The 14,483-nt window shown below is 36.4% G+C and overlaps 1 protein-coding gene across 4 annotated transcripts in view; it reads right to left on the bottom strand.

The window, feature by feature from the left end:
- CAMSAP2 (calmodulin regulated spectrin-associated protein family, member 2) overlaps positions 1 to 14,483 on the bottom strand; it is a 122,368-nt gene that overhangs the window by 21,701 nt on the left and 86,184 nt on the right. For 2 of the 4 annotated variants that reach the window (XM_011990582.1, XM_011990580.1), the window contains exons 5-7: positions 6,699 to 6,731; positions 3,006 to 3,147; positions 2,507 to 2,646 (exon numbers count right to left, since the gene is read on the bottom strand). In XM_011990582.1, coding sequence (XP_011845972.1) covers positions 2,507 to 2,646; positions 3,006 to 3,147; positions 6,699 to 6,731 — 315 coding nt within the window. The remainder of the gene's footprint in view (positions 1 to 2,506; positions 2,647 to 3,005; positions 3,148 to 6,698; positions 6,732 to 14,483) is intronic. The other 2 variants (XM_011990583.1, XM_011990581.1) reach the window with 1 other exon arrangement.

Consider the following 14,483-nt stretch of genomic DNA (forward strand, 5'->3'; position numbering starts at 1 on the left):
TCATCATTATATCTTCAGTGTTTAAAACAGTGTCTGGCACATGATAGATGCTCAGTAAATATTTATTAAATGAATGTACAAATGAATGAATCTACGCATTTAAAAAAACACCAGTCAGTAAAACATCAAAACACTGACAGAATATTTCTGGGTAATAAGATTACTGTGATTTATATTTTTTCTTTACACTTATCTTTATGGTATGCTTTCTAAAGCCAAAGTATAAAATTGGTTTTTAAGTACTGGTGCTAGGTTACATTTTACTAGTGCAGTTAACTGAAAGCTGACTATATTTTGAAAAAATACTGCTTAAGTGCTCAATAAATTATCTGTTGACAGAAAATAAGTTAATATTTTAAGGACTTTGGTAAGACAGCCATCCTAATAACATAATTGTACTGTTTGGCCACAAGGTGTCAGTACAGTAAGAAATAATTTTCCCAGTGATTAAAGCTCATGAATATTACGTCTTTCTGAGTTTAAGACAGGGTCTTGGTTTGTCACTAAGTTTGGAGTGTAGTCATGCAATCAGGGCTCACTGCAGTCTCAGCTTCCTAGGTTCAAGCAATCCTCCAACATCAATCTCCTGAGTAGCTGGTACTACAGTGTGTGCCATCACGCCTGGCTAACTTTATTTTCTGTAAAGACAAAGGTTTCACTATGTTGCCCAGGCTGGTCTCAAACTCCTGGACTGAAGTGATCCTCCTGCCTTGTCCTCCCAAAGTGCTGGGATTATAGGCAAGAGCCACCGCACCTGGCCTAAAGTTTTTATATTGTAGTTCAGTGTTTCATAAATTAATATGACTCAATTAGAAAACATTTCTGATTTCTTAATTGACTTTATATTATTAACTCACATAAAATACAACACTAACATTACTAAAATAATATCTGGAGGATAAGAAATAATTCTTGAAGTATTAAAAATAATAGTATTCATAACACAACTTAATTTTCAAAATTGGGAATGGAATGGAATATTTTCAAAAATCTCTTCATGATGATGATTTTCTTTTTTTGAGACATAGTCTTATTCTGTCACCCAGGCTGGAATGCAGTGGTGCCATCTCAGCTCACTGCAACCTCTGCCTCCCAGGTTCAAATGATTCTCCTGCCTCAGCCTCCCAAGTAGCTGCGATTACAGGCGCACGCCACTATGCCTGGCTGATGTTTGTATTTTTAGTAGAGGTGAGGTTTCACCATGTTGGCCAGGTTGGTCTCGAACTCCTGGCCTCAGTGATCTGCCCACCTCAGCCTCCCCCGCTTGGCCATGATTATTATTTTTAACATTTAACATCAATGTAAATAAAATATATTCAACTTAAAATTAAGAAAATAATACTACCCATGTGAAATTTTATTCTTTTAACACAATCTGACAGCATACATTAGCCAACAGTCAAAGGACAATAAAGGTGACAAATAGTCTGATAACTACAGAATAATTATATTTAATCTAGTGAGAATAAACAAACTAAATTTCAATTTAATGCTCAATGATTCATTGTACACATAAAAATACACAAGGATACCATATCATTTAACTATACATATCATATATTTATGCATAATGGTAGTTTAGTAGTACATAATGTTACTTTTCAATTAATTTTTTGTTTAATTTAAAAATTAAAAATTAAAAATTCCTTAAGAAAAAGTAAGCATTATTTATAAAGATATCTTACTATTTGTAAGCATTGTTATTGTAAGAAACATTTAATGGCTTATTCTCTATTTTGCAAACATTAAGACAACAGATCGATTTTGTAAATGACTTTTTTTTTTTTCTTTTTTTGAGACAAGGCCTGGCTCTGTTGCCCAGGCTAGCGTGCAGTGGCGTGATCTCAGCTCACTGCAACCTCCGCCTTCCAGACTCAAAATTCTCCCACCTCAGCCTCCCGAGTAGCTGGGAACACAGGCACATGCCACGACACCCAGCTAATTTTTGTATTTATTGTAGGGATGGGGTTTCACCATGTTGCCCAGTCTGGTCTTAAACTCCTGAGCTCAAGCTATCTGCCTACCTCTTCCTCCCAAAGAGCTGGGATTATAGGCACAAGTCACTACACCTGGCCAATTCTGTACATGACTTTAAGTTTGGCTTTGCACTATAAAAGAAACTTGTAGTTAATAGTATATTAAAAAACGAAATAAGGAGAAAAAAATCAAAAACTGTTTTTTCAAAAGCTCTTTTGACTGATATAGTTAATCTATAAGCTTAAAGTTACTAGGTCATTTATATATCTTGTTCTATGGTTCTTCATTTTTAAAATTTTATTTATTTTTTGAGACAGGGTCTTGCTCTGTTGCCCAGGCTGGAGTGCAATGGCACGACCATCACTCGCTGCAGCCTCAACCTCCCGGGCTTAAGCAATCCTCCCACCTTGTCCTCCCAAAGTACTGGGATTACAGGCATGAGTCACTGTGCCCAGCTTTTTTGTTTGTTTGTTTTTTAAAAATACATATTTTAACAAAGCAAAGGGGAAAAAAGAATAATTTAATTTACCTTTATGGATGAAGCAGCATAGAGCATATCTTCCAGAGTGAAATGGCAACACTGGTTCAAGTATTCTTGGCAAAATTCTTGAATCAGCTGCAGATTATACAGGCTATCAGCCAAAGACATAGTTTCTTTCAAACAAATATCTTCAAATAAGAAAAGAGCAAGGTGGTGACTTTGGATTAATTTGATAATAAATATCTCATATCCATCTTGTAATCAGTACAAATACACAATTCTGGTTAACAAACATACATTTATATATATAGAAGTCATTATACATTAAGACTTAGAATCCAAGCACTATTTTTTTGAACTATCTCCCTCAGAATTATATATGTGTTCTTTTTTTTAAAAAAAATCTTCATTACTTATTAAATAATATTGTCTTTTCTTCTGAGACAAGATCCCACCCTGTCACGTAGGCTGCAGTACAAAATAATATTGTCTTAAATATTGGTTATCATCTGTCTACAGTTCAGAAATATTACACTGGAACACTTACCCTCTAATCTGACAACATCGGGACAGTAAAAATGAATAAGGGCAGCTAATGCACAGCCATCTGTCCCATCCTTCAACAAATTTTCTACCAATGGAATGCAAGGCAGTTGCTTAAGTAATGTTTGCTCTTTCCTATAACGAGCCTAAAATATAAAAAAAAAAAACCATGAAAATAAGTAAGTACCAAGCAACACACACGAAAAAAATCAGTACCGTAAATTCTAATGTATCAGTAATAAAATAAATCATGAGAAATGAGACCACTCACCAATATTCCTTTTTTTCCTAAATAATGGTAGGTATCACCACAGTTAAATACACAGCAACAACAGCTATAGTTTTGAAGCTCAATACTTAATATAATATACTGCTAATTTATACTATGTGACATTTAGCTTAAATATTTAAATATAAAAGCATCACAAAACAGATTTTGAACACTTTGTATCCAAATAATTCTGTTCTTTTGAAGATAATAAAATTAATCCACTTTAATTCAGACTTAATTTAGACGGAAAATTCTTATACGGGAACAGCAAGAATACTATTCAAGCAGAAAGAGTTATCAAAATGAGGGGGAAGGTATAAGAATATACTATTCTTAAAAGAAATTTGAGGAACTGGAATAGTATCACCAAGACATTCTGGGTTATTATTTGAATGTTGAGGAAACACAAATAGTTAACAACTTTGAAAGTGAAAAAACACCCTCCCAACTTAGGTTTCATTAATAATTGAGCAAGTATACGGGTTCTTGCTCCCCCTCAGAAAAAGAGAGGAAACCTTTGTTTTCTAAAGATTATTTGGTGTGGCTAGATAGAATTTTTAAAAATAGTTATCTAAAAAATGAGACATGCTGTAAAAGTAGTCTTAAGAGAATGAATTCAGATCCTGGTTCAGATCCTGGTTCTGCCACTTACTAGTTTTGTGATCTTGGACAAGTTACTTAAACTCTCATTTCTCATTTTCCCATTTGTAAACGGGTAATAATAGTACCCACTTCATAGAACCACTGGAAGATTAAGTAAGATGATGGACACAAAGTGCTATGCATCCTGCTGGGCACATAGTAAGCAATCAATAAAGGTTAGCTATTATTAGTTGTTAACTCTTCTAAAGCCAAGTAAAATAATGCTGAAGATTTAGTGAATGTACACACTGAAGTATTTTACTAGCAAAATATATAACATAAGTTACTGGTATTTTTTTAAGGTTATCAAAACTGTTTTTTCTTCTAATTCCATCCAAATTGGTCATCTCTGTATTTTAGAATTAAAATATAATTATGAGATAAAATACTTTCGTGAGAATAAAAATAGAAAAACAAAAATTTATTGAAAGAGAATACCTAACATTTGGTAGTGAAGTTAGATTTCTTTTCAATGCTATCTCTCAGAAAAGCATCAGTATTAATGAAGGAGATACTTATTCCTGGATTTTTCTCACTGGCTACCCAAGGACAAAATTCATGGAACATATTTTCCTCTTGAAGATTTCTGAAGGTTCTTATTAATTAGTGCATAATAAACTCTATTTAAGAATACATCCCTAATTCAGGGGGTAACCATATTCAGAAAAAAATTATTTGCAGTACTATATAGATTCTTTAATTGATTATGAATTTAACATAATCCTTAGAAAAATTCCTCACTTTGCAGCTAAGAGACTGTTTAAAATCAACCATGGGGAGGGAAGAAGAAGGAAGAAAGAAAAAAGAAATCAACCAGCACAGTGGTATCTTCTAGGCTTAAGCTACCGTTCTCACAATTAGTACTGTTCCAGATCCTTACATGCTTTTTCTTCAGTTATCTGGGATCAAAATAGTCTGCCTCTTGGACATCTTCGAAATTGGTCTGGGACTAGTAGTTTGTTTTCAGCCTATGACCTGAATTGGACTAAGCCAAGCACCCAGGGTCATGGAACAAAGAACTGAATTATGTGATTTGTTCTACTCCCTCCTGCAAAGTAGCATTTTGGCACAAGGTGTGTGCAAACAGGCACATGTATGCATGCACACACACACACACACACATACACACAGCTTTATATGACATTAGCAATAAGTATCTATGGTTTAGACAAGACAATCAGAGAATTATGGATGGGATGCTAAAACATTTTCCTAAAGATTGTATTCTAGAAGATATATTAGGTAAATCAACTTTAAATCTTGAGATTATGTCCAGCTCTCAGAAGGTTCATCTGTAATTCATGAAAAAGTCTTTTGTACTTGAACATGCTATTTGCTTTATAAACTCATTGCATGGAAACATGCCCTTTCTTTCTGCAAACGTAGAAGTTTGGCATTTAGAAAGAACACCCTATAATTCAACATTATGATATATTTCTTTACCTTTTTTTTTTTTTTTTAAGAGATAGCGTCTCACTCTATTAGCCAGGCTGGAGTGCAGTGGCACAATCATGGCTCACTGCAGCCTCGATCTCCTGGTCTCAGGTGATTTTCCCACCTCAGCCTCTTGAGTAGGTGAAACCACAAGTGTGTACCACTATGCCTGCCTCATTTTTGTATTTTTTGTACAGACGGGGTTTTGCCAAGTTGCCCAGGCTGGTCTCAAACTCCTGCGCTCAAGGGATTCGCCTGTCTTGGCCTCTCAAAGTGCTGGATTATGCACATGAGGCACCGCATCCAGCCATTATGGTATATTTCTAAATTAGAGTTTTATTCTTGAGGGTGTAAAATAGTTCTTAAGTGGTTTAACACACCCATCCCCATATTTAAATCTGAAAGATCAATCTTTAAGTCAAATCAGAATTTAATATGGTTTTGGTCCACTACTGGTAAGGTCACAGAAAACTTTCTGCTTTTTTAATCACACAAAAAGTGAAGTGTCATCTATAATTCAAGCTGAAAAGGAACTACTTCTGTCAAAAAGATAACTTTTTAAAACTAGAGATGGGGGTTCAATATGTTGTCCAAGATGGTCTTGAACTCCTGGGCTTAAAGAATCCTCCCACACTGGCCTCTCAAAGTACTGGGATTACAAGCGTGAGCAACCACGCTCAAGCACAAAGATGATTTTTAAATGCAGGCAATTTATTCGTGCAATTCAAATTAATATTTATTAAATTATTTAAATTAATGAGAAACTACATTGTACTTTTTTTTTTTTTTTTTTTTAGATGGAGTTTCGCTCTTATTGCCCAGGATGGAATGCAATGGAGCGATCTCAGCTCACTGCAACCTCTGCCTCCCAGGTTCAAGCGATTCTCCTGCCTCAGCCTCCCGAGTACCTGGGATTACAGGCATGCGCCACTACACCCAGCTAATTTTGTATTTTTAGTAGAGATGGAGTTTTTCCATGTTGGTCAGGCTGGTCTCGACTTCCTGACCTCGTCATCTGCCCGCCTTGGCCTCCCAAAGTGTTGGGATTACAGGCGTGAGCCACCGCACCTGGCCCATAAGTTTTTTTTTTTAACCTACTTACTGATAGTCTCTGAATACTGACAAGATTAGCAATAGGATGTTTACCCTTTAAATTATTTTTAGAACTTCTGATCTAAACCTTGGCTATATCTTTTATCTTTCCATTTTACATCACCAAATACCTTAAAATCCAATCTCTATTCAGTGACTAACAGAATTACACGAAATGACTTTACCAGCAAGACATAAACAATACCATTCTACAATTACAATTCTGGAGAGCGAACTGAAGTAGCTGAACAAACTTACTGGAACCAGTTTCCAAAACCATTTGGAAGGAGACTTCAGAGGAAGCAGCGGGAAAAAAGGGGAAAGCAAAGGTAAAGGGAAAATTCATCAGAATTATCTTCAATTAACAAATTATAGTAAAGCTTCTGATAGTGGAGTTCCAAGTTTATAGTTCTCATAACATTTCATATGTTAATTAATATTTTAGTTAAAAATATATAGGTTCCTAATGATAAAGACCACCATCTTCTCCTGTCTCTCTCCTCTCCCCATACAGATATTCATTTTAGGATACCTAGAATATGCTGTATACTTTAGCAGCAAAAAATTTTATTTCTGAGTTTTGGAAACATATGTCATATTAAAAAATAAATCTATGTCACAAAAGGGAAGTAAAAAGATTCTACAGCTAGGTTTGCAATCGTAATTCTTAGGTATTAGTAGACTGTATCTGATAAGGCAATATTCCCTAAAAAGCAAAGTAGAAAGATAATTTCAATAAAAACAAGTATAAAGCAAAGAATAATGTAGTAGAATATACCAAGATTATCATTTATTTCACTATATAAAAAGTTTCTTTTAATTAATGGAAAAAAACGTAGTTGGCAACTGTTACCAGTTAAGATTTTTATAAATGTCTAAAGCAAGTAACTACTCACATAAAGAGAATATAAATGTTATTGAATTTACTATCTAGGGCTGTCCCAAAGAATCTTTCTTCTTTAAAAAAAAATGAATATAATAAACCCATAATTTCAGATAACATGAATTAATCATTTGTGTTATCTTTGTATCTGCTAAAAAAACTTCTGGCTCTGAATAAATATTTCTTGAAGTGAACTAAAGTAAAGAGGATCTGAGTTAAAATTCATATTCAAAATTTTTATGTAGAAAGCTTTTCCTGTATAAATTAACAGAAAAATAAGATTATTTAGAAAAATAATATAAATAAGGTATTTTCAAGAACTTTAAGAATTAAAAAATGTCACCTGAAGAATCAGAAACATACCAGCTTCCTATATATAAACATTTCTAATAAATTTTTCTTATAGCACCACGAAGAACAGCCTCAACAATTTTGTGGCATGTATTTTAATCTCCCATTTAACTGAATGTTTTTGGCAGCTGCAGTTACAATAGCCACAAAAAGTACAAGAGCAGGACCAAAGAGCAGGAAGCCACTGAAAACGTGTCAGGGTTTCCAATTTGTAACAGAAATTTTAAAGACAAGGATTTTTTTGTTTTCTAGACTAGAAGAACCCATTAAATAGAAACTGGTGATAACAAGAAATTATTGTGGACTATTCATAACAGCAGGTGTACAAAGGAGTCTGCAGTGGTTACAGTTATTCCATATTTCTTGTAAAATATGCAGTAATTGGACTTTGTTACTAATTCAGACTGCTCTGGCCTTTCTCTTGCCCCTCCACTGATCTAAACTGGTAACAGCAATCTTCTTAGGGGAGAAAGGAAAACCACAGATTGGCTGTGTGAAGGAAATTTAACTAAAAAGAGTAAATGTACTAAAAGAACAAATAAATATTTATACTACGCACACTTACATACTTATGGTTCAAAAAGCTCAAATACATAGCATCAGTTCCTTGCTGAAGAGTAACTCCATTTCTGAAGTGATCAGCAACTATCCTTTGGTTTTCAGGGAAGAATTAGGCAAACTGCAACATCAAATTCTGTTTTAAGATGTAAATAACCATGAGGACAAAGGGTTTTGTTTTGTTTTTTTTTTCTCTCTCTCTCTTTTTCCTTTTTATCAGGACCACCAAGGAAGAAACAAAGGGTTTTTTAAAAACCATGGATAACAGGTGAAAAAACTTTTATTAAGCTTCCACTGACAAAGGGGCCAACCTAGGCAGTTCAGATTTTCTGGAATAGTTCTAATTTCAAGTATTCCTTTCAACTGTCTTTATAATACAAGCTTGGCTCACCCTAAATTTTGGCTAGTTGTTTTAGGACTTGCCATTAATACTCTCCAAATAATACTCTTCCTCTGGGTATCTACAATATTCTGGAAAGGTAGGATAATTCCTGAACTACTTCTGGGTGCTCTCAGGCCATTCCAGGAGGTTATTGGTTTGGTGTGGTCTTTATCGGAGACCTCAAAGAGTTGGGGTCCTTCAGGGAGTTAATCATGGCTGTGACTTGCCACTGCATGACTTGTTAACTTGTTAGATTTAATCTTTTTTTTTTTTTTTTTTTTGAGAGACAGTCTCCCTCTGTCACCCAGGGTGGAGGGCAATGGAGCTATCTCAGCTCACTGCAACCTCTGCCTCCCAGGTTCAAGCGATTCTCCCACCTCAGCCTCCCAAGTAGCTGGGACAACAGGCATGCACCACCATACTTGGCTAATTTTTGTATTTTTTGGTAGAGACGGGTTTTCACCATGTTGGCCAGGCTGGTCTTGAACTCCTGACCTCAAGTGAACCTCCCACCTAGGCCTCCCAAAGTGCTGGGATTACAAGTGTGAGCCACCATGCCCAACCATTAGACTTAATCTCTTAGCTGTTGTAGATCCAAAAGTTGTGTAGAATCGCTGATGGAATATAAAATGGTACAAACTCTTTTGGAGGGGATTTTGTCAATATTTAACAAAGCTACATACAGTATACATTTACCCCTCAATCTAGCAGTCCAACTTCTAGGAAATGTACCTTGAAAATACATATCCAAAATACAAAAGGCCACATATAACATTATTCTGTGCAGCACAATCTGCAATAGTAAGACACTGGAAACTACTTAAATGCCTACACATAAGTATGCAGCTGAAGAAACTATGGCACATGTTCACAAGGGAGCACTATGCTGCTTTAAGAAATAATGATAGGCTGGGCACGGTAGCTCACATCTGTAATCCCAGCACTTTGGGAGGCCAAGGTGGGTAGATCACGTGGTCAGGAGATCGAGACCAGCCTGGCCAATATGGTGAAACCCCGTCTCTACTAAAAAAAATACAAAGATTAGCCAAGTGTGGTGGCGCTCACCTGTAGTCCCAGTTACTCTAGAGGCTGAGGCAGAAAAATGGCTTGAACCTGGGAGGCAGAGGTTGCAGTGAACCGAGATTGTGCCACTGCACTCCAGCCTGGGTGACAGAGCGAGACTCCGTTAAAAAAAAAAAAAAAAAAGAAGAAGAAAGAAAAGATCTCTAGGGACTGTACTGAATGATTTCCAGGATATGCAGTTACTAAAAAGAGCAAACTGCAAAAGAATAAGTTACGTTTTGTGTTAGAAAGGAGGAGAAACAAACATGCACATATGTGCTTGGTCCATTTAGAAGGGCTGGTGGGAAGTACATGTGGAATAAGTAAGGGGTAGAAGAGATAGGGGAGGGAGTAATACTTCTCTGAGTATATCATTTATACAGTTCTGATTTTTGGAATGATGTCAATGTTCTACATAGTCAAAAAACAAAAGTTAACAAGGATGGTGTCAAAAAAGATCAGTAAAATGGAATGAATACAGAAACCAGTTAACATAAATGTATTTCAAAGGAATAATATAACCACAGTGAAGGTGGGGGCAGAGGGAAACCACTTAAGAACACAGGAGTTTGACTATATACTATTAGTCTAAAAAAAAAATTGCAAACAAATCTTAAACTCTTCTTAGCTTTTTAGAATTTTTTTTGAGACAGAGTCTCACTCTGTCACCTAGGCTGGAGTACACTGGCACGATCTCGGCTCACTGCAAACTCCGCCTCCCAGGCTCAAGCAATTCTCCTGCCTCAGCCTCCCAAGTAGCTGGGATTATGGACGCATGCCAACAGACCTGGCTAATTTTTGTATTTTTGGTAGAGATGGGATTCACCATGTTGGCCAGACTGGTCTCGAACTTCTGACCTTAAGTGATCCACCTGCCTCAGCCTCCCAAAGTGCTGGGATTATAGGCATGAGCCACCACGCCCGGCCAGTAGGTTTATGTTTCATATTGGTATAACAATTCTGAAACTACTGTATATGTATTGTAGGATTGAGCAAATAAGTAAAATATATGAATGCTCTTGGGAGCCTGAGTTCTCACTGTGGAAGGGGAAGTCCCGTGTGGAATAGGGGAAGCCAGGAAGAACTCTGTGGAGTTTGATTGGAATTGGAGGTTTATATATGAACTCATGTTTGTGTATTTTTAAAATTTTATTTCTGAACTCTATCTACTGAAATAGGGCCTAGAAGTAATGATATTCATGTAGCAATTAGCCACTTAGTGCCCAGATTTTACAGTTGCTAAATACTGTTTTCCATAAAAAAGAATTAAGACTTATTGAAGAAATGGTTGATTTCAGGATTATGGCAAGTAAACTACAAAATGAATCTGAAACATCTTGTTGAGTCAGAAATTAAGGAGGGGCAAAAAAGAAAAAAAAAAGAGACAGATGAATGGGGGCGTATCAAAAGCACAGGAGTCAGTCTGAAGGGACTCCCGTTGGCCAAATCTGAGACCACTTGAGCATCAAAATAAAGAAACAGCTAATTTTAGGTAAAGGAAGGAACGAGATGAGCCTGGAGCATCCTGTAGTGCCAGAAAGTAAGGAAGTGCTCAAAACACAAAAGGCTTGGGGCATATCCAAGAGATATCAAAGCCAACCCCAAAAAGCTCTCAATGGCTGATGCTGTAAAATTGTGAGCAACAAAATAATGCAGTATTAGATTGTAACCCAAAGTATAAAATATTAATAAGTATACCTGAGTCCACACTGATATAAATAAATGATTGAATATAAAAAATAAATGGGCCGGGCACAGTGGCTCATGCCTGTAATCCCAGCACTTTGGGAGGCCAACGCGGGTGGATCATGAGGTCAGGAGATCGAGACCACCGTGGCTAACACAGTGAAACCCCGTCTCTACTAAATATACAAAAAATTAGCTGGGAGAGGTGGTGGGCACCTTAGTCCCAGCTACTCGGAAGGCTGAGGCAGGAGAATGGTGTGAACTCGGGAGGCGGAGTTTGCAATGAGCTGAGATCGTGCTATGGCACTCCAGCCTGGGTGACAAGAGCGAGACTCTGTCTCAAAATAAATAAATAAATAAAAATAAAAATAAAATGGGGAAGAAGACACAAATCTTCCTTACAGAAGAATCCCCAATAGTATACGCAGGCATTCTCCCTTTCAGGGAGTGAGTTTAATTTCCCTCCTTTAGAGTGCAGGATGCACTTCCAAAATAAGAAGGGAAAACCAGTAAATTTATAATGGAGAAACCTAACAAACACTACACTATCGTAACCAAGGGATCACAGTTAATATCACCAGTGATAAATCATGTTCTTATCATGTACCCCATGATACAATATATGATACGATACATGACCTCTCTGGTAGTCTTCTCAAAAAACTTGTAACTCCAGCCTAACCATGAGAAACAGCAGACAAACCCAAATTGAAGAACACTACAAAACGCCTGACAAATATTTAAAAAGGACATCAGTGGAAAGCTGGTAGAATCTAAGTAATTTAAAGTCTGTAGTGTACTCAATAATAACGTACCAATGTTACTTTCTTACTGTTCACAAATGGGCTCCAGTTATGTAAGATGTTAACATTAGAGAAAACTGGGTGAAGTGTACTACCTTTGAAACTTTCCTGTAAATCTAAAATAATTCCATAATAATTTTAAAAGTAAATACATATGGACAAAAACTGATTGTAACCCATTATATATCCATTAGCTCATTCAGATAGTAGAGAAATGCTATACAGACAGGTAGATGGGTGGAAGAGGACAAACTTGCTTATAACAGAATGCTAAGTAATAAATATGGAATAAATGAAGGGGTTAGAAAATTACAAATTTGTGACCATCATAGTAAAATTAATTCAGGTAGATATATTCAATGAATGCTAAATCTAGGATGAGGGGAAACTTTCAAGAAAGAGGCTATTTTCTGTGGTAGAGTAACTCCTCTCAAATTACCTATTACAAAAGGAAACATAACATAGCTGTCCCCCCTTGCCTATAGTTTTGCTATCTGCAGTTATTCACAGTCACTGTCTGAAAATACGAATGAAAAATTCCAGAAATGAATAACTCATGAGTTTTAAATTGCATGTTGTTCTGAGTAGTGTGATGAAACCACATGCTGTCCTATTCCATCCAGTGTGGGAAGGGAATCACACCTCTGTCCAGCATTCCATGCTGTATATGCTACCTGCCCATTACTGTATAAGAAAAAACATAGTGTAGATAGAGTTCAGTACTATCCGAGATTTCAGGTATGCACTGGGGGTCTTGGAACATATCCTCTGAGGATAAAAAAGGACTACTGTAACCCTGCAGTCAAGAAACCAGAAAATATCTTAACCAGCTGATCAAAATGAACATTATCTAGCAGGGGTAAATGGATATCATGTGCCTCTGGATATTACATTGTGATAAGGACACAATTTACATAGTATTCCAGCCTGAAAAGCATAATCTTCATCTAATAATGATGAAATATTAGAAAAAGCCAAATTGAGAAATGTTCTATTAAAACGGCCTGATTCTTCAAAAATATCAAGGCCACGAAGAAAAGAAAAGCTAAAGAACTGCTTCAGTTTAAAGAAGACTAGGGATATGACAATGAAATAAATTAATGATAAAATGGGAACATAAATGATAAAGTATTATACTGACATTAAATTACCTGTACTGTCATTGTGGAAATGAATTGCCTTGTTCTTAGGAAACAGACACTGAAGTATTAAGGGGCAAAGGGACATGATATATGCAACCTTCTTTCAAATGTGGTAGAACAATTTGTGTGTGTGCGTGTGTGTGTGTGTGTGTGTGTGTGTACACTGAGAGAGAGGGAGACAGAATGATAAAGGAAATGTGGCAAACTGTTGAAAAACTGATGAATCTGAACACAGAGTTTGAGAATTCTTTTTATTATTCCTGCAACTTTTTGTAAGGGTGAAATTATTTCAAAATAAAATAAAAGTTCTTTAAAAGTTATATTAGATCTATACCAATCCAAGTCTTTATAGGGTCTTGTGTCCAAATGCACAAGACTATTAATTTATAAAACTGTTAAGAGAAATCTAATGGTTATCATACTCTTAGGTAAAGATTAAAACCATGGTACCATCTCTGAATTCAAAAAAATGTTTAAAATGCCAAGTTCTCTTAACTATACTAAATGAGTTAATAATAGAACAGGGACATACTCTAGGTTGTTGTGTTTCCTGTAAGGGCAAGTAAACTATTATGAAAGATAAATGGTATGCTGATATTAGGGATTAAAAAAAAGAAACGGCCAGGTGTGGCAGCTTACACCTGTAATCCCAACACTTCGGGAGACCGAAGTGGGTGGATCGCTGGAGGCCAGGAGTTTGAGACCAGCCTGACCAACATGGCAAAACCCCATCCCTACTAATATAAAAAACATTAAAAAAAAAAAAAAAGAATAAGAAATGATTTAGCACTGACCACAGAAGCCTACACATTGGCCAGGCAAAGTGCCTGTAATCCCAGCACTTTAGGAGGCCAAGGCAGGTGGACTGCTTGAGCTCAGGAGCTTGAGACCAGCCTGAGCAACATAGTAAGACCCTGACTCTACGAAAAGTAAAAAAAATTACATGGGCATGGTGGCACATGCCTGTAGTCCCAAGTAGTTAGGAGGCTGAGGTGGGATGATTGCTTGAGCCCAGGAGATCGAGGCTACAGTGAGCCATGATCTCGCTACTTCATTCCAGCCTGGGCAATAGAGTGAGACCCTGTCTCCAAAAAGGAAAAAAGGACTTTGTTCATCCTGCTCCCACCGTGAGAAAACCATCTCTTCAGTTTTCGGCAACAGAGCAAGACCCTGTCT

Source organism: Mandrillus leucophaeus, unplaced genomic scaffold (genome assembly GCF_000951045.1).
Source record: "Mandrillus leucophaeus isolate KB7577 unplaced genomic scaffold, Mleu.le_1.0 Scaffold38, whole genome shotgun sequence".
Taxonomy (NCBI): domain Eukaryota; kingdom Metazoa; phylum Chordata; class Mammalia; order Primates; family Cercopithecidae; genus Mandrillus; species Mandrillus leucophaeus.